The 26,565-nt window shown below is 42.7% G+C and overlaps 1 protein-coding gene across 3 annotated transcripts in view; it reads left to right on the top strand.

The window, feature by feature from the left end:
* Positions 1 to 26,209, top strand: part of LOC135420131 (contactin-6-like) — a 130,540-nt gene extending 104,331 nt beyond the window's left edge. For all 3 annotated transcript variants that reach the window (XM_064667150.1, XM_064667149.1, XM_064667148.1), the window contains 12 exons: positions 8,671 to 8,798; positions 11,627 to 11,802; positions 12,148 to 12,265; positions 13,079 to 13,237; positions 13,332 to 13,481; positions 17,213 to 17,283; positions 19,395 to 19,629; positions 20,135 to 20,250; positions 20,730 to 20,916; positions 24,097 to 24,209; positions 24,820 to 24,988; positions 25,640 to 26,209. In XM_064667150.1, coding sequence (XP_064523220.1) covers positions 8,671 to 8,798; positions 11,627 to 11,802; positions 12,148 to 12,265; positions 13,079 to 13,237; positions 13,332 to 13,481; positions 17,213 to 17,283; positions 19,395 to 19,629; positions 20,135 to 20,250; positions 20,730 to 20,916; positions 24,097 to 24,209; positions 24,820 to 24,988; positions 25,640 to 25,740 — 1,723 coding nt within the window. In that variant the 3' untranslated portion in view covers positions 25,741 to 26,209. The remainder of the gene's footprint in view (positions 1 to 8,670; positions 8,799 to 11,626; positions 11,803 to 12,147; positions 12,266 to 13,078; positions 13,238 to 13,331; positions 13,482 to 17,212; positions 17,284 to 19,394; positions 19,630 to 20,134; positions 20,251 to 20,729; positions 20,917 to 24,096; positions 24,210 to 24,819; positions 24,989 to 25,639) is intronic.
* Positions 26,210 to 26,565: the final 356 nt, after the last annotated feature.

Raw genomic sequence — 26,565 nt, 5'->3', positions numbered from 1 at the left:
CGACCAAAGAGTTGGTAGAAAACACCTCAGACTGGCCTGAAGTACCTTCAGTCTTCCCTTCTTTTCCACATTTCCAGGTATTTCTGTCTTCTCCCCCACGCTGGGGGTGAAGGCAGAGGAATGGAAAACATGAGTGAAACGTGAGGAGGGAGAAATAAAGAGAAGGAAGAATGAGGCCAGATGAGGGGAAGAAAAAGACAATATTTTATTTTTCCTCCTTTATCTTGTTTCCCTTTGTTTTCCCCCTCTCTCTGTTCTCTTTGCATTCGAAATGAACCCACTGCAGAGACACAAGGAGGCAGGAGGGGACCCCCATTTATACCTGACCCCCCAAAACGCTGGCAGGCAGCAGGCAGTGTGTCAGTGCAGTGGAAGGCACAAGAAAAGGGCTTTGCCTTTCTTTTCTCTCTCCTTGGAGAGTTTCACAATGGAACCAGCCAATAAACCTAATTTCTTTGTTTATTGCTGACTACTCAGAGCAAGTTTAGCACATGAGAGAGTGTGAGCATGGGGGCAGCAGACAAACCATATGTTCTACGTGTGAGAAAGAACAAAACCCTGCCTGAGACTGGGTTTATTACAGCTCCCCTCTGCGTGGCACCTCTCTAATACAATTCTAAATTGTTCCCACTCATCCTGGGAACCTTGCTAAGGTGAGCCTTTCCAGAGGCTGTCCTGCATGCCAAGATGTCCCAGGCAATCTGTCACTCTTCCATCTCACACGGAGCTGCAATAACCCAAGCCCAGTGAGTGGCAGTGCTGTGCCCTCCCTCCCTTCGAGCTCCTGTCCTGTCCCTGCCTCATGCACATGTTCTGATTGATGTTCAGGACTTCATCCAAAGCCAGATAATCTCCTTGGAGTTTTTCCATTGACTTCAGTGGGCTGGGAATCAAGGTTCCTAATTAGGAGCTTGCACAAAAAAATAATGAGAGAATGCAACCTTCTGTGCTTCTCTTCCAGTCCAAGTTGTCCTGCCATGCACATCATTACTGCTGAACTCTTCTGGAGCGTGTTGCTGTAGCATACAAAAATACCAGGATTGGGTGGAAAATGTGTTGCACAGGCACCAAAGAAAAGATTTTGATGCCAAATTTTTCAAACAGAACGTAATTTGGAGGTAACAGATCAGGGTATGTTGAGTGATATGTGATTTATGAGATATAAAATGAGATACCGATTCACGTAGAATCAATATCCTGAGTTGGAAGGGACCCACAAGGATCATCAGAGTCCAACTCCTGGCCCTGCACAGGACAAACATGGACTGGGAATGATGAACAAAGAGTCTTCCAGGGAGGAGTTTCTGGAATCATTTGGGGTGTGAAGTGACAGCCCAGAAACAGCACCTGGAACAAGAGGCTGATGTTGGGCCAACACGAAGCCGAGCACCAACCACAAAGCCATGAAGTTTGCAGGAGGATACCAACAGCTCTGCTTTAGCCACAGGGTTTTATCACAAAGAAATACTTTTCTGTGAGAACTAAAACCCTTCTCAGATTTTCACTGAAAGGGAAATCTGAGAAAGGAGAGGAAAAGCTTAAGGGACACACACAAGTGACAGAACGTGACTCACACATTAAGAAGACAAAAAATTTCTGTGCTATTTTGAGCAAGGATGTGGGTCCAAGTGAACTATATATGGTGCCTATAATTGTGTCTCAAATCAGGTATAAATTCACTAGCCCAGGGAGGGTTTTCTGCAAGCCAGGGAAGGTGTCCCTGGAAGGGAGTGGAACAAGATGAGCTTTAAGGTCCTTTCCAACCCAACCCATCGTGGGATTTTCTGATTCTGTTTTGTGGGTGAGTTTCCAGGATTTCTGAAATGAGGGCAGTACCACACTGGTGTCAGCTCCTGGCTTGTACAGAATCCTTTCAACTTCACAGCAGGTTTTATTGTGCTTTTCCTTTTGAAACTGGTTCTGACAAGCAGATAGGGAAGAAGCTTCCTGTAACTGAATTAAACTCCCTTGCAGAGGGTAATTCAGAGCCTTATGTACTGTTTAAATTCCACTTAAGTCCCATATTAAGGGCTTAGTTTTACATCTGGAGCGAATTTGGCTCTATGAGTGGCTGTGTCTGAACTCCTAATGGTGTCTGGATCATCAAAATGAAGATTAATGGTGGATTAGAACAGTGGTAGTTTGGCCAGACCATCCTGTGCTGAAAGAACTTCTGCCTGATGTAGTGGAGTTGCAAAGATTTCATAAAACCAGCAGAACTTGTTGGAAGACAGAAATTTGCCAACTGATTTATTTGGCAATTCAGTTCATTTTCTATTTTTCTTCCCCACACACACAGAGGTGCTGTCGCCCCGTATTTCCTGGCTGCAAGTTCTGAGATGTGTTACTACAATAGATTTAGGCACATCTCTACAAATATGGTATTTTTGTCACTTTTTTTTTCTTTGGTCATCACATAAAAACCTCTGCCTTGCTTTTAATCCTTGAGTATGTTAAAGACAGGGCAAAACAATGTTTGCTGTTTTGTGTTAAAGGCAGTTGCAGCTCCTAAAACTACTGGATTTTCTCTGGAAGCCTTGTGAGGGAGTGTAGCTCAGTTCAGATGTCTGTATGTATTTACATAAATAAATATTTGTGGTCCCAAATTGCAGAGATTTGATGCAAAAGTAATTCTGTTTTTAGGAAGAGAGGGGAATTTCTAGAAATAGGAAGGAACAGTGTTATAGCATCACCTTCTATAAATTCTAATAGTACTCTTTTCTCAAATATTTTAATAAGACTATTCAGCAAGACTGTGTAATGTTGTTTTGATCCAAATAGTTAAAAGATTATAATGGCATTTATTTTATTTCCAGTTAATTGTCAGTCAACCCTGAAGCTCATTTATGTCAGCATGCAGATAAGGAAAATCTTTTAAGCATACTTTATTAAATGGCAATACTATTAGCATACAAATTACCCTCAGAATAGAATAAACAGGTACAAAGATCATTAACATATGATACAGACAGTCAGATCTCAGATGGGACTCAGTGGGACCTTTTCAAAAATACCAGGGCTGTCATCAGCAGGGACAAGTCATTCACTCAGTCAAACTTTACTCACATTTCCATCTGCATAAATCACTGTAATTCTGAGCCTCTTGGGAGCTGGGCTGTTTCTACCCCTCACTCTCTTTCTTCCCTTTGTAGTTTTTAATTCAGCCTCTCTCCTGCCTCTCAATCTTTGTAAAATTAGACAAGTCAGATATTGTCTCAGTGCCTGCTGGTGTGTCTGCCGAAATTTATAAACAATATATCTTTGCCCAGCCTGGAAAGCAGGAGTGGGTTTGCTCTCAAGCAGCAAAAAGGGGCTGAGGAGACACGGTTTCAAATAGGATTTTACAGATAATAAAAATTACTTTGCCTCTGATTTCATCAGATCCAGATTCCTCCCTTTTATCTGCTCAGTGCCACGAATGGCTTCACCAGCCTCAGGAGGTGTCAGATGGTAGAGGCAGCCAGGAGACCAGGAGAGGGATCTTCACAGGAAGTATCAGGGTTTTCCTTTCTTTGGGAAGGAATTGTGCCCTTGGAGAGATCAGTGCCCTCCTGGCAGTGCTGGAATCTGGGGCTCCATTCACCCCCAGTTTTACACCAACCCACCTCAACCAGTTTGGGTGGGGATTTCAAAGGCATTTTCTGGACTGGATCCATGCACTTCACATCCACGAATTAACATCCCACCCCTCCCAAAACCAGCTTGGCTGAACAATCCAGCAGTGCACAATCCTACCCCTGCTGCACTTTCAAATCTAATAACCTGCCACCTCTTTCTTTCCTCGGATTTTATTGTTCTATCAGCCTTGTTAAACACATATTATTCTTTCATGCTCTTAAGATCAAAGCAAATAGCCATCAACAATCTTTTGTTCACGTGAGACAACACATGGGGAGCTGGTTTGTTTGGCCTGGTTAATTAAAAGCTGTACCTATCATCCCTGCTTGATTTCTCGAGTTCTTTGCTTAAAAACTATGTGTGACAATTTTAATGAGCTCTCACTTCATCCCAGCCTCGTGTCTTCTGCACTAACTTTGCAAACTCCTCTTTTTGAACATCACACAGAGTTCTGACTCCAGCAGGTCCTGGCTGGGCTGTTTGTTTTCCCTTCCTGCTCATGATGTTCATCCATCCTGCTGGTGGAGTCACTCAGAGGGGATTTTCAATACTTGTGTGTAATATTTTTGAACTAAAAGAGGGTGATTTAGAATAAATATAAGGAAGAAGATATAAGGAAGAAGTTTTTTACAATGACAATGGTAAAATACTGGCACAGGTTGCCCAGAGAAGCTGTGGCTGCCCCATCCCTGGAAGTGTCCAGGGCCAGGTTGGAGCAATCTTGACTAGTGGAAGGTGTCCCTGCTCATGGCAGGGGGTGAGACTGGATAATCTTTAAAGTCCCTTCCAACCCAAACCATCCTGGGACTCTACATGGAATGATATTTCTGGGTATTCCTAATTTACCCTCGTGGGCAGAAACTTGTTATGAATTTAGAGAAGTGGATTTTTCTCTCTCCTTTTCCTCTCAGCAGCTTTGTTAGATGAGCTGTTCCCCAGAGGCAGCCCCTGTGTGACTCAGGCAGGAGCACAAGGCACCAGCACAACTCTGATAAGAATTTAAGCACTTTGTAAGTCAGAGATGCCAGCCTAGACTCAGGCTTATGCTTAAGCAATCCCTTGCTGCATCAGGGCTTTATGAACAGCTGTGTCCTGAGTTCTTCCTTCTCCTTTCACAGGGATGCATTCATTAGATCTGCTTCAAATCTGCTTTTCGTCCCTCCACAGGCACTTATTTATTTATAGAGAGAAGTCCAGTTTTCCTGGCAGACAAAATACTCTCCTTGCATTGTATTGGACAAGTTCAGCTTTTCTGTCGTGGAATTACCTCGTCTTCTGATGCAGCTGCTAAGAATTGTTATCTATAGCCTTCACACAGCCTAAAATGTTGTGAAAAGTGCTGGTTTTCAGCAAGCCTTTCAGCAGGTGAGACAGCATTTCACAGCTTCTTTTTAAGTCATTTGTTAGAGCTTGATCCAAAGCCCATTAAAGGAAGTATTCCCATGTCCTGCTGCATCCCAGCTCCCTTATTTGAAAGACAAATGGAAGAGGACAAAGTGCAGCCCCTCTGAACCCAGCCAGGGTGGAAAGTCGTGGCTCTGAGGGAGTTGATGGCGATTTTGTTGTTCATGGCAAGCGGGGCAGTTTTTCACATGGATTTTTTTTTTGTCTTGCATCTGAAATGTATCATCCTGATTTTTGGCCGGGCTCTGTTTCTCATCCCTCTCCTGACCCAGACCTCAGGACAGCTGGAAATGTCTCACTTTTTTTTTTTTTCTATTTTCTATTTTCTTTAATCCCCTTCCCCACTAAACTAATTACTCTGGAGCTCTTTGTGCTCTTAAATAAACTCTGCCTGAGTGTCTTATTTACTGCTCATCCCTATTTGTTGTTAGGTAGCCTGACCTGTTTCAAAGAGCTCTCAGGCTTTCCTTAGCACGTGGTTTCTCTCTGCTAAGCTCTGTTTTTGATCCATTGAAAGACCATTCCACCCTCAGCCTGCCCAGCCATTGAAATATTGTTTCAGAACAGCATTTCTTCAGATCAAACATCACCTTTGTCAGCCCTTGAGTGGGTACAAACCACTCTCAGTGGATAAATTAGAAAAATGGGAATTATTCAGGGCTCAAATCCACATGAAGGATGGAGGGGAAAAATCTGAGTGAGACATGACTAAACTTCTGACTGAAGCTGCAGTCAGAGCCTGTGCCTTCAAAGCTTGTCCCCTTTGCTATTCTACATTTCACAGCCCATTTTTCTTCTGTATTTATCTACATTGAAGCCTTTTGGGGCCTGAGATTCTCTTTTCTTTTTGCCTCGTGCTCACTTTCGGATTCTAATTTGCACCTAAGAGCTTTTAGGTGCAGCTACAGTAAAAATAACAGGTCATCAATATTTGATGGAGAGAAAGACACCACAGTGGCTTGTTATAACTTATGATTCAGGTATCCAATTTATGAACATTTGCTGATTCACACTCAAATCTCTTTGGAGGCTGTTTGATGAACACCATATGTTACCCAACCACTCAGTTGCATCCACTGTTTTATCACCAGCAGTTCCTACTGATGATGTTTTCTGGTGGCTGGTGAAAGCTGATGGGAAGAAATGCATCATTAATGCAAAAAATAGGGCAGAGGCAGAGTGGAACACTTGAATTTCTTCATATTTAAACCTGCCTTTGGAATAGTGTCTCCCTGTGTGTCCCCTGCCAAGAGGGAGAGACACCCACGGGTGCTGTTTCGATGCAGAGTTGTCACAGCAGCAGAAAGGTTCATGTTATAGAATCACAGGATCACAGAGCATCCTGACTTGGAAGGCATCCACAAGGATCATCAAATCCAACTCCTGACCCCAACAGTCCCACACTGTCTCTGAGAGGATCATCCAAACCCTCCTGGAGCTCTGACAGCCTTGGGGCTGTGCCCACTGCCCTGGGGAGCCTGGGCAGTGCCAACCACCCTCTGGGGGAAGAACCTTTCCCTGAGATCCAACCTGACCCTGCCCTGGCACAGCTTCATTCATCCTTCCTTATCCAAAAAATGTCATTTAGTTGATACATCAGTTGATCGAAGAGTGTATTTTTTTTTTTTCTTCCTATTTTGCTCTGCTCAAGTTTATTATGGATCTACAATGGATTTTTAAACCTGAACTTATTTCCTCACCGTTCTACAAATGTTAAACTAACAGCTGCTGCAGTACCTGGTGATTATTGCCAAGGAAACAAAGATTTTTCATTGAAGCCTAAATCCCTTTCCCTCTCAGCTCCACACCCCAGTCCCAGCATGCCCAGAACCACGGGAACATCTCAGCCTCTCTCCTTCCTAAATCCACCTTGCCCTGCTCAGGGGCAGATCCTTCAGCAGGGTAAGGTCAGATGGGTGTGGGGGACATGAAACTGGGGGGATTTAAGTGAAAAGTTCACCAGAAATCCCAGTCTAGTGCTTCTCTTCCCCCCTGAGAGGCTGGAAGTGTGTGCTGGGAAGCAGGACAAGGTCTGATGCATGTTCCTCGTGTAGCTACAAGTGTATAATCCCAGAGAGGAAAGCAGGGAGACACTGTGATGGTTTTTTTGTGTGTTTAATGGTTCTGATTCTACTTCCAGCTCCGACTTCTGCTCCTGTGATTGTTCATTTCCTTTAATAATTCATTACATCACCCAATCTTATGCTGTTAGTAATAAATATTAAATACCCAAACTGTGATGCATGAATGAGATATCTTCTATTTTATAAAAGGATCCTTGGTTTAGAGTTAAATGTCAATTAAAAGAGGAATATAAAAAATGATGCAGTGCTGCTGTGAGTGCTGGAATGAATGAAGCCTGGTTTCCTATGGATTTGTGGCTGGATTCTGACAGGTGTAAGGAAGGCATTTGAAGGCAGCTTTTTCTGTGGTTGGGGGCAGATTTTTTTATGCCTATTAAGGAGTGTGTTTAGTGCCAAGAGAAGCTGAGATCCTGAATCCATTTTTATAAAACTTCCAGGAGCTTCATGTCTCAAATTTCTTCTGAACTCAGAAAAAATTTGGTCAAGAACTTCCTCACCTATCAGGTGCTACATGTAGATGAGGAACTGAGAAAAACAGTAACAAACCATCACAGGGTGATATTTTCTGTGCAAAAATTCATTGCTTACTTAATCCAGTTTTCATTTTAAAATTTTCTACTTTAAGATATGTGTTCTGTGTGTTCTGAAGAAGATCCCAAAATCCTGAAGTACTTTGTGTGTAACAGCTGGAAGTTGCCAGGCATGAACTGAGAGTTTATCCCAGGAAATCATATTCCAATCTCTGTTCTGACTTACATCCTAAAGCATCTCCTGGACTTGAAGAATCATATGAACAAGATTAAAAATTAATTTTGTCCATAAAACCCAGGAGTGGTCCTGAAATTACTATTATATGTGATTTCCCCAATATTCTGCAAAGTGCTGCAAACAACTTGGTGACTGATAAGGGGGTTTGGGGACCTTGTGAGAAAATCATGTATTTTATTTGGCTCCTTGCCTTGTGAGGTGGCATTTCAACATTTCAGCCAGTCAGTTAATATCTTTTAATTTAATAATAATCCTGACAACTGGGCTCAGACACAACCTTAGTAAGGCTTAGGAGCATTGGGATCTGAAAAAAAAATGCCCCCTTGGTAAAATAAAGCACAATTAAATAACAAGTTGAGTCTTCCTTCTTTCTCTGGAGACTCTGGATTTTGCTGCTCAAAAGCCAGCTGGAACAGTTAGTGGCCAATCCCAGCATGTCAATATAACATTGCTAATACAGAAATCAATAATAAGCAGAGGTGAAAATTGGTTGATACATATTCAGCTGGCTGGAGGAGAGAAAAAAAATGGAAACATTTTGATATTAAAAGTACTGTGACATTTTCATCTAAGAGAAGTCTGGTTTTTTACTCTGGTTTTCTATTGTTGCCCAGATAATTTGTAGTTTCCACATCTCTGGAAGTGTCCAAGGCCAGGTTGGATGAGCTTGGAGCAATCTGGGATAGTGGAAGGTGTCCCTGCCCATGGCAGGGGGTGGAATGAGATGGACTTTAAGGTCCCTTCCAACCCAGACCATGCTGTGAATCCATGGTTCTCCTCTCTCTGTTTTCCCCAGGGTGGTGTTCCTGGAGGATGGCAGCCTCAGGCTCTCCAACATCACCAGGGCAGACGCTGGAGTGTTCACCTGTGTGGCAACAAACCAGTTTGGAGCTGCCAGGAATTCAGGGAACCTCGTCGTGAAAGGTACTTTGGGATTTTCTTTTGAGCTTTAAGGTCCCTTCCATCCCAAACCACTCTGTGATTCGAACTTATAACTCTCTTTTTTCCTTAATGTTCTTGTTTTCAGTGCTCTCAGAGTCACTGTAGCCTGCAGGGGTGACCTCCTCCCCAGCCTGCTGCATCTGGTGATGGGAAATCTTTTCCATACTCATCTTCTGAAAGATCAGTTAGCACTGATGCAGCACAAGGGGTGATCTGAGATGATGCCACAGCACAGCCAACAATGAATAAACCAAGAAGTTTAGGGTTTAGGCAGCTCTTTGTTAAGGTTCTGTACCCTTTCACATGTCACATACATTGGAGCGATATGGGAAAATCACATTAAAACATGAAAAAAGAAATATTTAGTTTGGCATTTATGAAGTTTATTAAAACACTGAGTAACAACATGGTATAAAAATGATCTTGTTTGCAGGGAACATTTGTTTTTGTTTCCCCTCTGGAGAAGTTTTGGCTGTTCAATTATAGGCCTCATTGCTTCAGCATTATTTTCAACTGAAATGTCAGAACTTGGAAAAGCATATCTAATGTGCAAATTAAGTTTATTGCTGCTCATTGAGTTGTTTGTTCTTTGTGGAAGAAGTCTTTATTACACCTCCAGCACTCACAACATCTTCTCTCTTTTCTCCTCTGGAATGGGATTTGCCTTATAATGCATATCTGCTGTTGCTAAGCAAGATAGATAACACAGAACCAAGAGCTTTTAAGAAGATTTTAAAAGTATTTGAGGTGGAAGTCTTGGAGACAAATCCATAAAAGAAGCAGAAAATATCCCAGAAGTGAACACTGCATCAGTGGGATCACTGAGTGTGAGGAGGATGAACAAGAGCTACAAGAAGATGATAATACCATCAATAAAATTAATGTTTCCCCTCTAAGTGTCATTTATGCAGTTCTTTTTCAGCTGTGGGAATAAGAAGTACAAGAGGACAAGCAAGAAGAGAAAACTTTGTGGAGGTTTCTCTGGAGTTCCCAGATACTTTTCAAAATTATGTATTCAAAGTTCCCTGCACTCCTCAGTGGAATTACTACATCGGAGATTTATGGAGCTGAGTTTTTTGCCAGCATGTGCTGAAATCAGTGGAGTTGTGCCAACAGAGAGAAAACCTGGCCCTGGAATCATCTGGAATTTATGGCATGTGACACACTGCTCCCAGGGAGAGGAAGAGGTCTCTCCAAATTAATGATGGAGTATCTTTAAGGCAATCCTCTTAGGCCACAGCATCTCTGCAGACCTTGTCCTCGGCTCCTGGTGGAGATGCCACAGTGAGGACAAGGCTGTGAAGAGCAATCAGAGTGTGCAGAGAAATCTGGGTGTTCCAAGTCTGAGCTTCACAAGGGGAACCTCAGACACTCTCTGGATGACACCAAAAACCCCAAACTAATTTGTCCCTAATAATACAAATCAGACAAATTCTTTCTTTGTTTCCCTTGGAAAATGTTTCTTGATGAGTGCATCAAGTATATCTCTGCTATATCACTGAATGTCACCAAACTAGTAAGATCCTGTTCTGTTTTTAAAATTAGAAGAAAATGCAACATTCTCCCTTGTTTCTACTCACCCCCTGCCATCCAGTCCCTCACCCAGTGACCAGAGCAGCCCAGATCCTGGGAAGGAACCCTGCAAGTTTCCACCTCCACTCACACACTAATCTGTGACCTCAAAGTTGGGGACAGTGTGATTGAAAAGAGGTTTGAAGGTCAGGGGTTGGATCCCCTTCCTGCCCCAACCCTTTGGAACCACAGCCTTGGGAAAACCAGACTCCTGAGGCCCTGGCACAGGTTGCCCAGAGGAGCTGTGGCTGCCCCATCCCTGGAATGTCCAAGGCTGGGTTGGAGCAACCTGGGCTGGTGGAAGGTGTCCCTGAGGTGGAACTGGATGAGCTTTAAGATCCTTTCTAACCCAACCCAGCCTAGGATTTGAGGATTTCTGACACAGAGTTAAGCTGTGATGACACTGAACTAATACAGCTCGTGCACATTTTCTTCTCCCCCTCTCACATTATTTTCAGAACAAATTAATATTGTTGAAAGGATTCTGCTCTCATTTCATACAGGTGTCTAAATTCTCCCTATTTTATAACACTTTCACACACAAAAGCTTTATCCAAGGGAATTGCTTACAACAAAGTGGTTGTTATCTCTAATCTGCCTGCCAGTCATATCAACACAAGTGAAGCCATATAAACCCATTTCTTTCCCCTTCAGCGAGTTAATACTTCCCTTAATAAGAGCTGCAAGCTTGTTTCTCAGTGTAATGGGTTAAAAATGATCCAAAAAATAGTTTTCTTGCCTGGGAAAGTATCTTTGAAGCTGTAACCTAAGCAGTGCTGTGCAGTAATGCACCACTAACATTAATATAGATTAAGGATGGCCATGTATAAAGGAGGTGAAGATGAACAGCAATTTTGCTTTTGCTGCAGTTTCTGCTCAGGAGAGATTTTCAAGTTTGAAGATGTTTTTAAGAGTCTTAATGAAGTCATTACTTTTTGAGCTGAAATCATAACTATCGATTATGGGCTATGCAAAGTAAAATATGACTAATTTAGAATGTTGCCCTGGACATCTGCTCACTCTTAGAGGCACACAGGGCTCCTTGGGTTGGTACTACCAAAGCAGTGGGCTACCCACAGGCAGGAGTGTTCTGACATCATCATTGTATCAGATATAATTTCCTTTGTTATGGAACGTTTGGGCCAGTTGGAAATCATTTCAGCAATGGGACAAAACTCCTTCAAGATCTATTATTTTTATAAACATTTTAATCAAAATGATCTGTTTTTTGTCTGCAGAAAGGACTGTGATCACTATTCCACCCTCTGACACGGATGCAACAGTTGGAGAAAGCATAGTCCTGCCCTGCCAGGTGTCCCACGACCCCTCCCTTGCCGTGGTGTTCACGTGGTCATTCAATGGCCAGAGAATTGAGCTGAGTAGAGGAATAAATCACTTTGAAAGGATTGGAAGGGTAAGTTTCCCAAACTCCTCGATGAAACCCTTTGCCACACTCTTCAGACCACACAAATGTTCACCATAATTCTCCCATCGCTGTTTACATGCCTGGCAAATCACTGTTTCTTTACAGGGGCTGCAACCATTTATTTCTCTTCCCTAAATTTCAGAAAAGCGCTTGAGTTATTTGTGGAGCCATAATAAAAATGTCCACATGAAAGAAACTGATGAGAGCTATGAATATTTTAATTTAAAAGCTGAATTTTTTATTAATATTGAGCAATTTATAAAAATGCCCAGAACGAAAAGCACGTTGTGAGGGTTTAGTTTACTTTTTTTATTTTTTTTTTGGTATCTCCAGGAATCTGCTGGGGATTTGATGATAAGAAATATTCAGCTCCATCATTCTGGGAAATATGTGTGCATGGTGCAAACAACTCTAGACAGTCAATCTGCAACAGCAGATATCATTGTGAGAGGTATGTCTGTTAAATGGGGACACATATATCTTCTGGAAGAATCCCAAATTCCTACCATCAGCTCCTGTTTGAATGATCCCAATATCAATTCAACGTTTCAATAGTTAAATGCTTTATATCTTGTACTCTTGGAACCAAAATTGATTTAGATTTTGGCCAACATGGTCCTGGTGTTCACCCAACCCTGGTCTGCCGTGGGCTTTTTGGAAGGCAACGTTTTCTGGCCACACAGGTCCATGTGGTCCCCTAATTTCACTTCCTTCAGGCATCTCTGGGTCCCTGTGCAGGTGGGGAAAATCAAGAGGCCTCATTCCTTTCCTCTGTTTGGAGATAATATGAAAAATATTTTCTATGGGCAACTAACTCAGCTTTTAGTTCCAGCAGGGAGGGAAATGCTGGGATGGGGTAGACCTTCTAAACCCTCAGAGAAATCAGAAATCTGTGTAGTGCCCCATCCTTCATTCTTCCTAAACCTCAGTTTGAATTCAATAGGAATTCTGAGGATGCTGGATGGTTCAACAACAGACACATTGAGTAACTTCCTTTGCCAGACAAAAAAACCCCCCACTTTCCTTTGTTTGCAGTTTTCATGTTAGCAACCTAAACACATTCATTTTCCTGATTCACACACCCTCATTCCCTATAAAAATGTAATACAGGCAAGGAGCCATCACTTAGAGATTGTGCTGCTTCTATGCCACTGCAGCTTCATGAATAATTCCACTGGCTTGGGAAAGTAAGACCTGCCCAACCCATTCCAGCAACGAATCTTCTCTTCCCAATACCTTCCTCTTAAAATGCTGATCATATCAGGCCCCCCAGGTCCACCAGAAGATGTTAAAGTTGAACATGTTTCTAGCACTACTGCTGTGTTATCCTGGAAGCCTGGAGTAGAGAATAACAGTCCAGTCCAGATCTACAGTGTCCAGACCAGGACTCCGTTCTCGGTGGGATGGCAGGCGGTTTCCACAGGTGAGAAATGGGGGAGTTGCCTGGAATTCTTTTTCCTATACCATCAATTTGTACCTCAAAAATCCCCTGTCGTTGTCATGTTTGTTTTTTTTAGCTCCTGAAGTCATTAATGGCAGGACTCACAAGGCCACGGTGGTTGATTTGAGCCCTTGGGTTGAGTACGAGTTCCGTGTGGTCGCCAGCAACAGCGTTGGGATTGGGGAGCCAAGCAGACCATCAGCTCTCCTGAAAACCAAAGCAGCAGGTAAATCCCTGCTTTCTGCCAGTTTTTTCCACCCAGACACATTGTCAGGTCCCAGGTGTGGGAATTTCTCTGCAGCAGAGCTACTCATTCCTACAGGATTATTTCCCATGGGCAGGGAACTTCCCCTAGAGAACATTACTGGACAGGGCTCTGAGCACCCTGGGCTAGTGGAAAGTGTCCCTGCCCATGGCAGGGGTGGAACTAGAGGTCTTTAAGGTCCCTTCCAACCCAAACCATTCTGTACTAAAGGCTGGAGCTGGCCCATGCTTCTTCCCTTTGCCATGTCCCAAAATATATCTAATCCCTAACCCGAACACAACCTTTCACTCAAGTAATTGAGGAACAACATTTGTGTTTTTCCAATTAAAACCAAGCTTATCCCTTGCTCAGGGACCTGCATATGAAACAGCTGACATAACCCAGCACAAGAAATCAAACACCTCTGTTTGATATCTGAGCATCAGGAGGAGCAGGATATTGGCTTTAACTGGAGGAAATGACTTACAGCATCCAAATCCCGCTGGCTCCAGGGTGAGATCCTTACTATCTGTCTAACCTCTACCCATTTATCTTCTGAAACCTGGCAACTCATGGGAAGTAGACTCATTCTTGGGTGACTGACAGGGTCAGTCCTTTGACCCGCTCAGTTTGGTACAATTTATCTGAAGCCCAAACCTTTGGTCTGTTTAATGTTTCTCCAGCCCCCTGCTTATCAACCCTCTCCCACCTCTAAAATCAGTGTTTATAGGGTTGAAAGCAGTAAAATGGAAGCAGCTTTTACAATCCACTTTTTCTTCTCTGTTTCTCTCATTTGCCAAGCTCTGAAGTTTGCATTTCAGGACAGGACTCAAAATGGAGTATTGTACCTTATACAGAAGAAAACACATTTTCCTTAGAAAAGGGGATCTATTTGTTTCTCAGAGTAGAGTCATAGAATGGTTTGGGTTGGAAGAGACCTTAAAAACCATCTTGTTCCAGCCCATTGCCATGGGCAGGGCCACCTTCCAGAGGGGTCAGATTTCTTAAGTTTCCCAACAGATTATCACAGACATATATTCTCCATCACATGAAGCCCAAATTAGTCTTTCTTGCTGTTACCAGGGGCTTTGTAAAATGTGATATTCAAAACCAGCTACAAAGTCAGTAAAAGCTTTCAACTTTTAAAGCTTTTCTTAATGTATTTATTTTTTATTAGAGGGATTCACAGGGTTAGGGCTACAAAGAGAAAGAAACAACAAAATTAGTATTATTTATCATGGCAATAACACAAGGAACATTATTTCCTTACAGTGTAACACTGTCTGAAGTTTAACAAAAGGAAGAACAAGCCTCTCTTCAGGTTTTAGTTGCTTAACCCCTTCACTGCTGTAAATAACTCTGTCTCAAACCATTGCTGTGCAATTATCTTATTTTTTTACTCGGAACAGGAGACTGAAAGCAGTAGGACAGTGGGGACAGCAAACAGCTGGCCAGGAAAGGGTGAATTTGAGCTTCACTGTTGTAATAACAATTTTGCCAGCTGAAATCGGAGCATTAGTAGATTTGTGGATGCAAATGAGCCACTGTTCATTTCATTAAAATGGAGCTGTGAATTAATTGAGCCTCTGCCAGTGCATTCAGCTGTGAATTTTCATCTGTTTCTCAACTCTGACCCAGTTGAGGCTCCACTGAGCAGTGGCACAAAATTTCCCCCATGCAAATGTAGTAAGTACTGAACACATTTAACACATGAGCTAATTGAGCATCAGTTGGATCATGAAACAGGGAAACACAAGGCTTGAAAGTCTGTTTTGCCTTTTTAATGCAGCTCTTGTCAGTCTGAGATTATTTGCCTCTGACGTGCACAAAGACATTGACTGTGAGTGACAAAACCCTCCAGGAGAGCCCAGACTGTTTGCACTTGCACTCCCTTTTATGGCTGCACAGCAAAACTATCCTGAAATCCCTGCATTTCTAGAGAGGGGGAAATCAGATAAAGTTTTACATGTGGAATCAGGAATTTGTGGAAACTGGAATCTAGAATGCTAGCGGGTTGATATCACTTTCTGTGAGCTTCGGGTGCTGTTGGTTTTGTTGTCACCCCTGGAGCTGGGCTGACACCGGGTGGATGGAAGGGAAAGACAAGCAGATATGGCCAAACTTGCCAAAATCTCTGAAAAAGCTTCAGAGGCACAAATATCCCACCTATTTCTGCCCCATCCTCAGCCCTGCCTCGACACATCAGGTTTTTAGACGGTGAGAGCTGAATAAAGGGAATGACAGAACAATCGTGGAATTTCTAAAGGCAGCACCAAGGCTTTGGAGATGGCACCAGTCCAAATGGCTCATGGAGGGTTTCTGTCTCTGCCAGCTCCAGGGTTGTCCTCTTTTTTCATACTTCTCTAGCAGGTGACAATAAACATGATATCATAGAATCACAAAATCATATCATGGTTTGGGTTGGAAGGGACCGTAAAGATCATCCAGTTCCAACTCCCTGCCATGGGCAGGGACACCTCTCACCAGCCCAGGTTGCTCAGAGCTCCATCCACCCTGGGCTTGAACTCTCCCAGGGAAGAGCAAGAGGCAGGAAATGCTGAGAGTCTGTTTGTCCCTCCACCAAGAGCCTTTGGAGCGATGAGAAGCCCCTTCAGCCTCCAACACCAACACAGAGCCTGATCTCAAGCCTGTACCTCTGGTGCCAAACACCTAGGGCAGTGCTGGGGAGATCAAGCTCTAAACAACCAACTTTGTGTCACTTACAGTCTCGGGAGAAGGAAAAAGCAAAGTGTGAGCTTTGAATTTCCTAAGAAAAGCATCCAGCCAATTAAAAAAAATTAATATATTGCTCCAACAACGTGTTTACCGAACAAATGCATAATTAGTAAATCAGTAGTGTTGCAGCTACAGTCTGAATGGAACATCATTTTGCCAATTAGTTGATGAGGCATAATAATGTCAGATACTTGATGCTCCAAGCTTCTTTAATTAATTTTTTGAACCAGGGTACTCATGTATCAAATACATCTGTGGCTTCAGCCTTAGAAACTTGAAAATGTGTAAACATAATTTCAGTTCATTTAAAACAGGCTGTTATGCAGTGGAATTCCTGTTCTACCTGTTGGAAGGTGGAATAGCTGCATGTGAGCTGGGAAAGGCTCTGATCATCCAGCTGGAAAGACCTCCAGAATCATCCAGTCCAACCTTTGACTGGTCACCACCTTGTCCAGAGCACAGCACTGAGGTGTGGCCTCAGCACAGAGGGACAATCCCTGCCCTGCTCCTGCTGCCACACAGTTCCTGATCCAGGCCAGGTGCCATTGGCCTTATTGCCCACCTGGGCTCATGTTCAGCTGCTGGTGACCAGCACCCCCACCAGATCCTGTCCCAGCTTTCCACCCTCTCTTCCCTAAACCTGGAGTGCTCCATGGGGCTGTTGGGATGCAAGTGCTGGACCTTGTGGAATCTCAGACCACTGGTCTTATTCCATGGATCCAGCCTGTCCAGATCCCTCTGCAGAGCCTTCCTGCCCTCCAGCAGAGCAACACTCCCACTCAGCTTAGTGCCACCTGTAAATCACTGAGGGTGCACTCGACCCCTTTGTCCAGACTATCCATAAAGATATTAAACATGGCTGGTCCCAGTCCTGAGCCTTGGGGAACCAGATCATCCATAAAGTTATTAAACAGGACCAGCCCCAGTCCTGAGCCTTGGGGAACCAGTCACAAGCACCAACATCTTTTCTCCTCCAGTTCCTGTGGTGGCACCAACAAACATCAGTGGAGGAGGAGGGAGCCGCTCCGAGCTGGTCATCACATGGGAGGTAATTAGCTCAATTAACCTAAGCTGGCTAATGGGGGAGAATCCGTGGGTGAAATCACAGCCCTGCTGAAATCCAAAGGCTTTTCTGGTCACTGGCTGTGGCTGAGCTTGGATTTCCCCCTGCATGTGGAGAGAAAGCAGCCTGTAAGATATACAGCAAGTTTGCTGCTTTAGAGCCAACAATTTATTAAAATAAACAGTTTAAGGGGCATGTTGTAAAGATGTTTAGAAGTCTGTATAACCCTCTTATCTCCATTGTACAGGAGGTGCTTAACACACTAATCTGCTTGGCCATTTTCTGCATTTACATTTTTCCTACTTTTGTTTACATGTTTCCCATTCTGGAACACTGTGCTGACAAGACATATCCTATTATGTGTTAAAGGAGATGAGCCCTTTAATTCTCCAGCACTCCAGTGAGAGGAAAGAATACACATTTTTAGAACCTTTAATACCATACAAGTTGCAAAGGGTGAACACAGGTCATTTCAGAGGGTGCAAAGTGAGTGGTGTGGGAAGGAACCCTCCTTGTCCAGCCACCCAGCAGCTCCCACAGGAGTGGGGATGAAGGCAGGCAGCCTCTGTGAGCTGATGGGGCAGGTGCTTGGTCAAACAGAAAAAAATCAGATCAAAAGAAAAAATAATCCCCACTAGATAAATGTCACTGCCAATGTTTTCCCCTCCCCACATGCTGCAAACAGTGAAACTTCACTTTTCCTGCATTAAGTTCTCCTCCATCTGCATCTTTCACTCTTTTTTGTTTTTTCCATTTTCTCCTCTACTGATTTACTCTTTGGGAGCAAAAGAACATGAAAATCAAAAACAGCCTGAGAGATCTCAATCAAATTATCCTGTTGGACTCCACAGTGTGTCACGAAAAATAGTCAGAAGAAATACTAATTATGCCCAGCTAACAACGCTGAACACGACTCTCAGCTTTCTGTGATGCACTCACTAAGCATCTTGATTAAATCCGAGGTCACAGAAGCCTCAGAAACAAATTAAATGCTCTAGAAAGTAGCTTGAACTCTTATAAATCCCCAGGGCACCATCCTCCCTCACACTTAACTCTCTCAGGGCTGGAAAAGAGATGGAAAAGAGTATATCGGGGAAATTAATGTTTGTAAAACACTTAAGGAAAGACACGTGTGTTATGTGTGAGTTGTTATTAGAATTAGAAGGAAATTATGGAGAAAAGAATAAAATAATTGCTCTGAAAACTTCTGAGGTTCTTACCTCATTCCTGCTCCCAGGAGTTTCTCTGAAGGAGAAGGGGTTGGAGACAAAAACCAGGCTCTGCCCCTCTGTCTTCCTCTCTTTTTTGCACCATTTTCCATGCCTGCTTTTCCATGCCCCTCACTCTGATGCAAGCATCTGAAGTAAATGAAGTTTTACTGAGAAACTCTGCTGGCTTTGTTTCATAAACGTTCCCTTGCTTTGGGAAGCCAATGTGGAAGTATTTTTGTCTCATGCAAACAATGAAGCTCATGCTGGACACGGTGTTGATGTAATTGCCTGTTCAGCAGGAGATATTCCTACATATCTTGACATGAGGTTTTATTAATAGAAACATTAATTTTGCCATGTTGACTTGCAGTAACATTTCTGTTCTAAAAACTTAAGTAAGAATGTGGCCCTGCACTTGAGACTTTCTCTTTGCTAAAAAAAAAGACATAAGTGCTGTACTCATATGCAGCAATTATACAGCTGACACATATTTCTGTGTGTACATTTGCTCCTTTCCCAATTCTTTTTTGCCTCTAAAATAATTTATTTAAAATTAAAATTCCTATACTCCTTTGGGGGGGAAAAAAACCCCCAGCTTCAACTTGTACTGAGTAAAATGCTTTTAATTTTGCAAACTTCATGCCTGAAAGAGAATCGCTTTAAAGGAGCTGATCAGATCTTTTGTTTCTGAATTGATTGCCTCGATAGATTTATAATTTTGATTTTTGTTTCAATATTACATTGACTGATGGAGCAAACATTATTATCTTCTCTGAGGCACAGTCAACTAAATCAATACTGGGAAAATATAGTCAGAGAATGAAGATTCAATTAAAACAGTGAATAATTGCAAACATTTATTGACTGCCCACCTTGTCACCGCAGCCGGTTTCGGAGGAGCTCCAGAACGGGGAAGGTTTTGGCTACATCGTCATGTTCCGGCCCCTGGGCTCTGCCACCTGGACAAAAGCAGCCGTGGCCTCGGTGGAATCCAGCAAATATGTTTATAGGAACGAGAGCATCACACCTCTGTTTCCTTTCGAAGTGAAAGTTGGTGTCTACAACGACGAGGGAGAAGGGACCCTGAGCTCCGTATCCATCATCTACTCGGGAGAAGATGGTAATGTGTTACTCCAATTAGTAATGGTTGTGTAGCACCAGTGGGTCCCAGACGTGATCAGGGATTTAAGGAGCCTGTTTAAGCCTGCTTATTGAATATTGACAAGAGACATGAAACAGAAGATGGGAAATGGAAGTAAAAAAAGCCATGGGCAGATTTTCAGGATCATTGGCAGCAGAGGGCATGTCTCAATGATTTGTCCCCAGGGTGCTCCTGCTGAATGTGCTGCAAAAATCAGACCTTCAAAGGTGTAGCTCTCAGAGGGTCTAGTTTTTCAGACCACTCAGTGCAGCTGATTTTCATCTCCTCTGAAAATCTGTCCCAGCAGGGGGGTAAAGACCAACTTTAAACCCAGGTTTTGTCGATGTTCCACGATAAGTAGAGAATTGCACCAGGCTTCCTGAGCCTCTGCCTGCTGCTCCCCAACACCTCTTCCTGTTGTATTGACTCTCCCTCCCTTTAACACCACCCATGTCCCACCAGCTGTGTTCTCCCCGTGTCCCAGAGCCTCAGATTGCTCCCGTGGCGGTGTCGGCGCTGAGCGTGTCGGCGGCGGAGGTGGAGGTGTCCTGGCAGCCCCTGGCGTGGAACCGGCACACGGGCAGGGTGTTGGGCTACGAGGTGAGCCTGGGCTGGGGCTGACCCCTCATACGTGGCCCTGTCCTGGCCACCTTGGCATTCTGGTCCTTCATCCCTTGCTTCCAAGCCAATGGACAGCGGAGCTCTTCCCCTGATTCTCAGTAGCAATATCTCACCTGAGATAATCAGGAGAATTTCCAGCTGCAGCTGCAGCTCTGGCCCAGAACTTCTGTCACATAAATGAAAACTTCAAGATTAATTGAAGTTTAGTATCCCATTGTGAGGGATACTACAGAAGGACTTCCTCTTGATTCCCAAATCAGAGCTCCTCTCCCAAATCCATATTGTTGTCTGAGGACCAAGGGGTGCTCAGGTATCCATCAGGTTTTATACCCTACTAGTTTTGAGTACAAAAGGTCCTGTATTCCTTGAAATCTTCCTTGTCACCATGTCTGCTTCCCAGCCACACCTCTAGTTGCTGGGAAACAATGACTTGCCTGCTCTTTGTCCTCACTTTCCAGGTTTTATACTGGACAGACGACCCCAAGGAAAGCACAGCCGGGAAAGTCAGAGTCAGCGGGAATGTAACAGCCAAAAACATCACGGGATTGAGAGCTAACACATTGTACTTTACAACAGTCAGAGCTTACAACACTGCAGGGACAGGGCCCTCCAGCCCCCCCGTGAATGTCACCACCAAAAAATCACGTGAGTACTTTAGTTGGTACAATGAGTGTCCCAAACTCCCGGGTGTGGCGGCGACATTTCAGCTCATCCCTGTCAAATGTTTCAATATCGAAGAAAACCGGATCCCAAACTTCATCATAAAATCAAACAACAAAATCCGTGGCTAAGAAATGAGTTTCCTCTTGTCCTTCCATCAGGAAGGATTTCTGTTTCCATTGGGATAGAGGAGACTTGCTTTCAGGGGATTTCAAAGTCATGCAGAGTCAATAAAGGAAAGATGTTCCACAGGTCAAACAATAAATTTGGGTGTGAGAATATGCTGGTTTGGGTTTTTTAAAGAAAACTGTTGAATGCTCCAAATCCAGAGTTTTTTTGAGACCTCTAAACTGCATTACAGAGGGCAGCATAAGGGATAAATTCATATAAATGCTATTTAATCATTATTTTTTTAAGATTTTCTGCAATTGTAGAAACAAACTTCGTGCTGTGTTTTTTTCCTTGGACTATATTTTCCCAGCAAACAATTGATCAGACATTTTGCATGAAAGGGAAATATTTCTCCCAGCTTTCACCAATTTTCCTTTTGTCTATGTGCTGTTCCAGGCTATTACTCCAAGTGCAGGACAAGAAACAACTTGTAAAATGAATTAATTGACTTTTAATTACCACAAAAACATCTTTAATGTAAATAAAATAAATCCAAATAAAGCCAGAGAAGATATTTCTTAAGGACTCAAAGAGAACTTATCCTTGGAAGTGTCCAAGGCCGGGTTGGACAGGGTTTGGAGCAGCCTTGGATAGTGGAAGGTGTCCCTGCCCATGGCAGGGGGTGGAATGAGTTGGTATTTAAGGTCCCTTCCAACCCCCAAAATTCTGTCATTTTATGAATCTTCTCACAGTCCATTTCTCAGTGAAAATAAACTCATCTCTGGAATTTTTTCTCTCTATTCCTCTGTGCATAAGAAAGACAAGTTAAAGACAAGGCAGTGGAATGACAAGACATAGAAGGAATAAATTTGCTTTTGTTTTACATCGACTTTATCTGCTGTCAAATTCGGGCTCGTGCTAATGGTTCATTTAAAAATTAAAGTCAAAATAACCTTTTTAATATTTAAATATATAGATTAAATTTTTAAGCTCTGTCTCTGCGAGATGCAAGCACTTTCAATATGAGATAATATGTCAGGAGAATACAAACAATGTGCATCTGCAGCAGGAGATGGAGCTCCAAAGTAATAGCTCTGTCTTCCTGCTCAGCCTCCAGGATCCCAACATTCTCTGCAGCCCATTATTGCAGAGACTAAGCAAAGCTGAAATGATCCTTCTTGCCAGATAGGTGCAATTCTGATTGAAACATACTTATCTAAGATCAATTTGAGGTCTAACTTGACATCCTGGTTTAAGTTAAAACTACTTAGGCAAGTGGAATTGATGTCCTTCCATGGACACACAGCTCCATTAGGAGCTGTTCCCTTCTGCTTCTTTACTTGTGGAGCTCAGAAATTCCTTTGCTTTTCCTTTTGCTTTACAAATATATACATATTTTCCTGTAATATATCTATATTTTACTGATGTTAGAGATATTTTGCCTGCATAAAGCTCAGCTCAGTGCAGCAATAAAGCCAAGTGTAACCTAAACCATGAGAGGAACTTCATTAACTTAATAAACTTAAGCAGATACTTGACACTCCTATTATTCCTTGATGATGTTGATTACAAGAAATTAATTGAGGAAATGATCTGCTAATCTTAGACCTGTTTGCTGTGGTTCTGTTTGAGGATATTACTGTGGATTTGGGGAAGTGCTGTGTTACCACTTATTCTGTTTCCTGGCTTAAAAAAGAAAGCAGGTAATTTTGTTTTGAAAATCCTCCTGCAGTGGTTTTTCAGCCCAAAGACCACGAATTAAGATGCCTTTAAATTTCTATGCTAAAGAGCTTCGACCAAGCCAATATTCCCCCATTTTGGAGTGATTTCAAGACTTCTCAGAGCACAATGAAGCATCTGACATTCTTTACCTCTTGTGATTATTTTGCTCTCCAATTCCTTATACAAAACATTCGCTGAAAGCAACGAAGAGGTTTGAAGCAACATTTAAACAAATTTGTTATTTTATCTATGTGAATGGATATAAATACCCTCAAAATGAAAAGGAATCTTTGTCCCACACTGGCAGTGTGGCTGATGGAAGGACATCCATGGATACTCACCTGGGAGCTTCACCAACACCTCCTTTCCCTTCCAGTGGGATGGATTAAACTTCTCCACCATCACGAGGCAGAGAGTTATGAACCAGCAGGCTCCACCAGTTTATTTTATGTCCATGGGAAATGAAAGAAATTGTGGAATGTTCCCAAACAGTGTTTTCTAAGTTGCATCCATAAATCATAAACTATAGGAACCACAGGGAGAAGAGAACGATTCCAGAGGTTGAGCATTTTGGAGTCAGGGCTGGGATGCTCAGAGTGTGTTTCTCCAAATCTCTCCCCCTATTTTTAATTCTGTTCAACTCCTTATTTCCTGTAACCCCATCCCCCCCCAGTGCCACCCTCCTCCCTGGCAGGTCCAGGAGGACACAGCACAGAGCAGGAGATGATGATGTTCCAAACCTGAGCTGCAGCTCAAAGGCACAGTTTCCACCTCCCATGTTCACCCGGGATTTCAGGCACTTGTAGGCAAATTTTCAAAGCCCTGGCACTTAGGCACAGAAAGCTTTTGAAAAGCTCCTCTCAGCCCATTGTGCTGAGAATTTATAAAATCCTACAATGTTTCCTGCTGGATCAGGTGGAGGCTTTAATGTGCAGCTCTTTGTAACCTCATGGCTGATGAAAATCTTGTTTGCTCTTAGTTGGAGCTTTTACTGAGACCCACAAAGCAAAACACCCTCTTGTATATTAAAGTACAGACAGGAACAACATTTTACTTCAACCAAATCCATCAAATATAACTTGAACTGTCAGACACTCTCAGGCTGTTCCTAATTTTGAAAATGAACCCTCACAGCAAATGGTTCTGTGCTATGAATAGATTTTTATTCTGAGTAACTCAAGAGCAATGATGGACTGGAAAGTGAGGGTTTCACTCTTTTAGGTTTGAATCCCCCATGCATTTGCTTCTCTCATGTCAGCAGCTCACTCAACTACACCATCAAATTATTATTCACTTGTATCTTGTGATTATCAGCATCTTTTTCTTTTAAAGCACCGAGTCAACCCCCGGCAAACATTGCCTGGAAGCTGACAAATTCCAAAATCTGCTTGAACTGGGAACATGTGAAGACAATGGAGAACGAGTCAGAGGTGTTGGGCTACAAAGTAAGTCTTTACCTCATTAAGCAGACAAGTTGTTTATAATAGCAGTAAAAACAGGGATTTGCAGTTCTGGAGCTGTCAGATGAGTTCTGGATAGAAAAGGTGTAGCAGAGTGAAGTCTTGTTTAAAGGTGTGTCCAACTTCCATATTTACAGAAGAGCACAAGTGTATTGGATAAGGATTTCCCAATCCTAATTTTAAGAAGGTCCCTCTGAGCAAACACAGGCTCTGCTGAGAGAAATTGGGGATGTCTCATCCCTGGAAGTGTCCAAGGCCAGGTTGGACAGGGCTTGGAGCAACCTGGGCTGGTGCAAGGTGTCCCTGCCCATGGCAGGGGGTGGAACTGGATTATCTTTAAGGTTCCAACCATTCTGTGAGATTTTATGAAATTTGGGATAAATGCCTGTTGTGATATCCACCAAAAAATCCTGTGGAATATATTTCCATGTTCTAAATTGCTTTTAATGCTCTTCAGGATGCTGAAAGTGCTCTGAAAACTTCGGGACATGACAGAAGAATCTCTCAAGCAAAAAAAAACAAACAAAGCCAAAACCAACATTAAAACTTAAAAATAAATTAAATAACTCTTGTTTTCCACCCCACTTCTCCTTAGATTTTGTACAGACAAAACAGACACAGCAAAGCACATATCCTGGAGACAAACAACACTTCAGCTGAACTTCTGGTCCCGTTTGAAGAAGATTATCTCATAGAAATCAGAACAGTCAGTGATGGTGGGGATGGCAGCAGCAGTGAGGAAATTAGGATTCCAAAAATATCAAGTGAGTGAGACATTTTTTTATTCCACTCTGAATGCTGTTGCATAAGAAGAAATCTGTGCCTCCAAGTACAACAGATTAACAGCCTTCCCATGGCCAGAGGTGTCCTCCCTCCTGGTGAGTCTCTGATACTCTGAGATTCAGTGGAGGAGAAATTATTTTGCACAACCCCTTGTTTTTGGTGTGGTTCTCCATCTCCCCTTGCCCGTAGTGCTCAGGGAAGGAAAAAGAAATGAGATTTCTTGCCAAATGAGAAGTCAAAACTGCAGCTTTCACACAGCTCTGGAGCTCTGCTGGGACAGAGAAGCCCAGCCCTGCTCCGTGGCTGGGGTGGGGTGGCCCAAGATCCAGCCTTTGCTCCCAGAAATACCCTATTCTTCATGAAAAATGGAGCATTTTTATATTATATATATATATTTATAATAGTTAGTTTTGCAACAAGCCCCTCCTAAAAGCAAATATTCATTATTGGAGATAATTCAAACCCTCGCTCCAAGGAAGTGCTGCTGCAACTTAATAAATAAATAAATAAATATAATATTTGTGGCCGATGTTTCATTTTGAAAATAGGACAATTATTATGGTTATGTCAGAATGCATAATAAAAAGTAATTTTTGACACAAATTTACCTCTATCTGCTTCTGTTTCTACAGGTTTAAGCTCTGGAGCAACAAAAGCATCCCAAAGGCTAAACCATATATTGGCATCTGGGACCCTGCTGTTGAGTTCTGTTCTTGTAACCCCTTTTCCTTGATGATTAAAGCAAAGCTCAGCCATGGACTTTCAACAATAAAACCTGTAGATTTTATCTTAATACTTCACCATGACCAACATTCCTGGTAAAGAACCAAGTGGGGCTGGGGGAGGGAGGTACAAGTGGTCTGTCATTAAGGAAATGTTATCAATGTGACCTGAATTTTTGAAAATAAGCTTTGAAATGACTGGATATATGTACATTCATTAATTAAATGGAGCGGTGCCAAAGGTAATTTAGGATTACAAGGAGGGTGGTCTCAAATTTTTTACAAGTAGTTCTTACTGAAACCCCATTTAATGGTGTGTCAAACATGAAAGGCTGTGCTAAGCTGCTAGAACTGAGGGAAGAAGAGAGTTGCAGTTTCTTGTGATGTGGATATTATTTATCTCCTGTTCTTCAATGTAACCTGTTAAAAAAACAACAATTTTCAATTAAATAAAAGCTATTTGTTTACTTTTTACACTCATCTGCATTAGAGAGGGTGTTGTAAAATGCATTATTTGGACTATTTTCTACAGAAATGGGAAACTTGAATGAAAAGAATCAAATGTACCAACCCAAAGCCCATTGAATTCCAGAGAAAGTCTTTCTGTGGCATCAGCAAGCCTCGAACCAGACCTGAATGAAACCTCCTTTTATAACACCCTAACCCTCCCTCCCAATATTTTTTAGAAGAATGTCTTTGAATGGGGGTGGTGATGTCCAAGCACATGAATGAGTAAAAGAAGAGAGGTTCATCTGTACATGATAATTATTCAAATAGCATAATAAATATGTTTCTTATCCCTGGGTGTGGGAGGCCAAATTGACAGGGAGAGAGTC

This window comes from Pseudopipra pipra, chromosome 11, assembly GCF_036250125.1.
Source record: "Pseudopipra pipra isolate bDixPip1 chromosome 11, bDixPip1.hap1, whole genome shotgun sequence".
Classification (NCBI taxonomy): Eukaryota; Metazoa; Chordata; class Aves; order Passeriformes; family Pipridae; genus Pseudopipra; species Pseudopipra pipra.
This window is presented reverse-complemented; position numbering and strand designations above follow the sequence as displayed.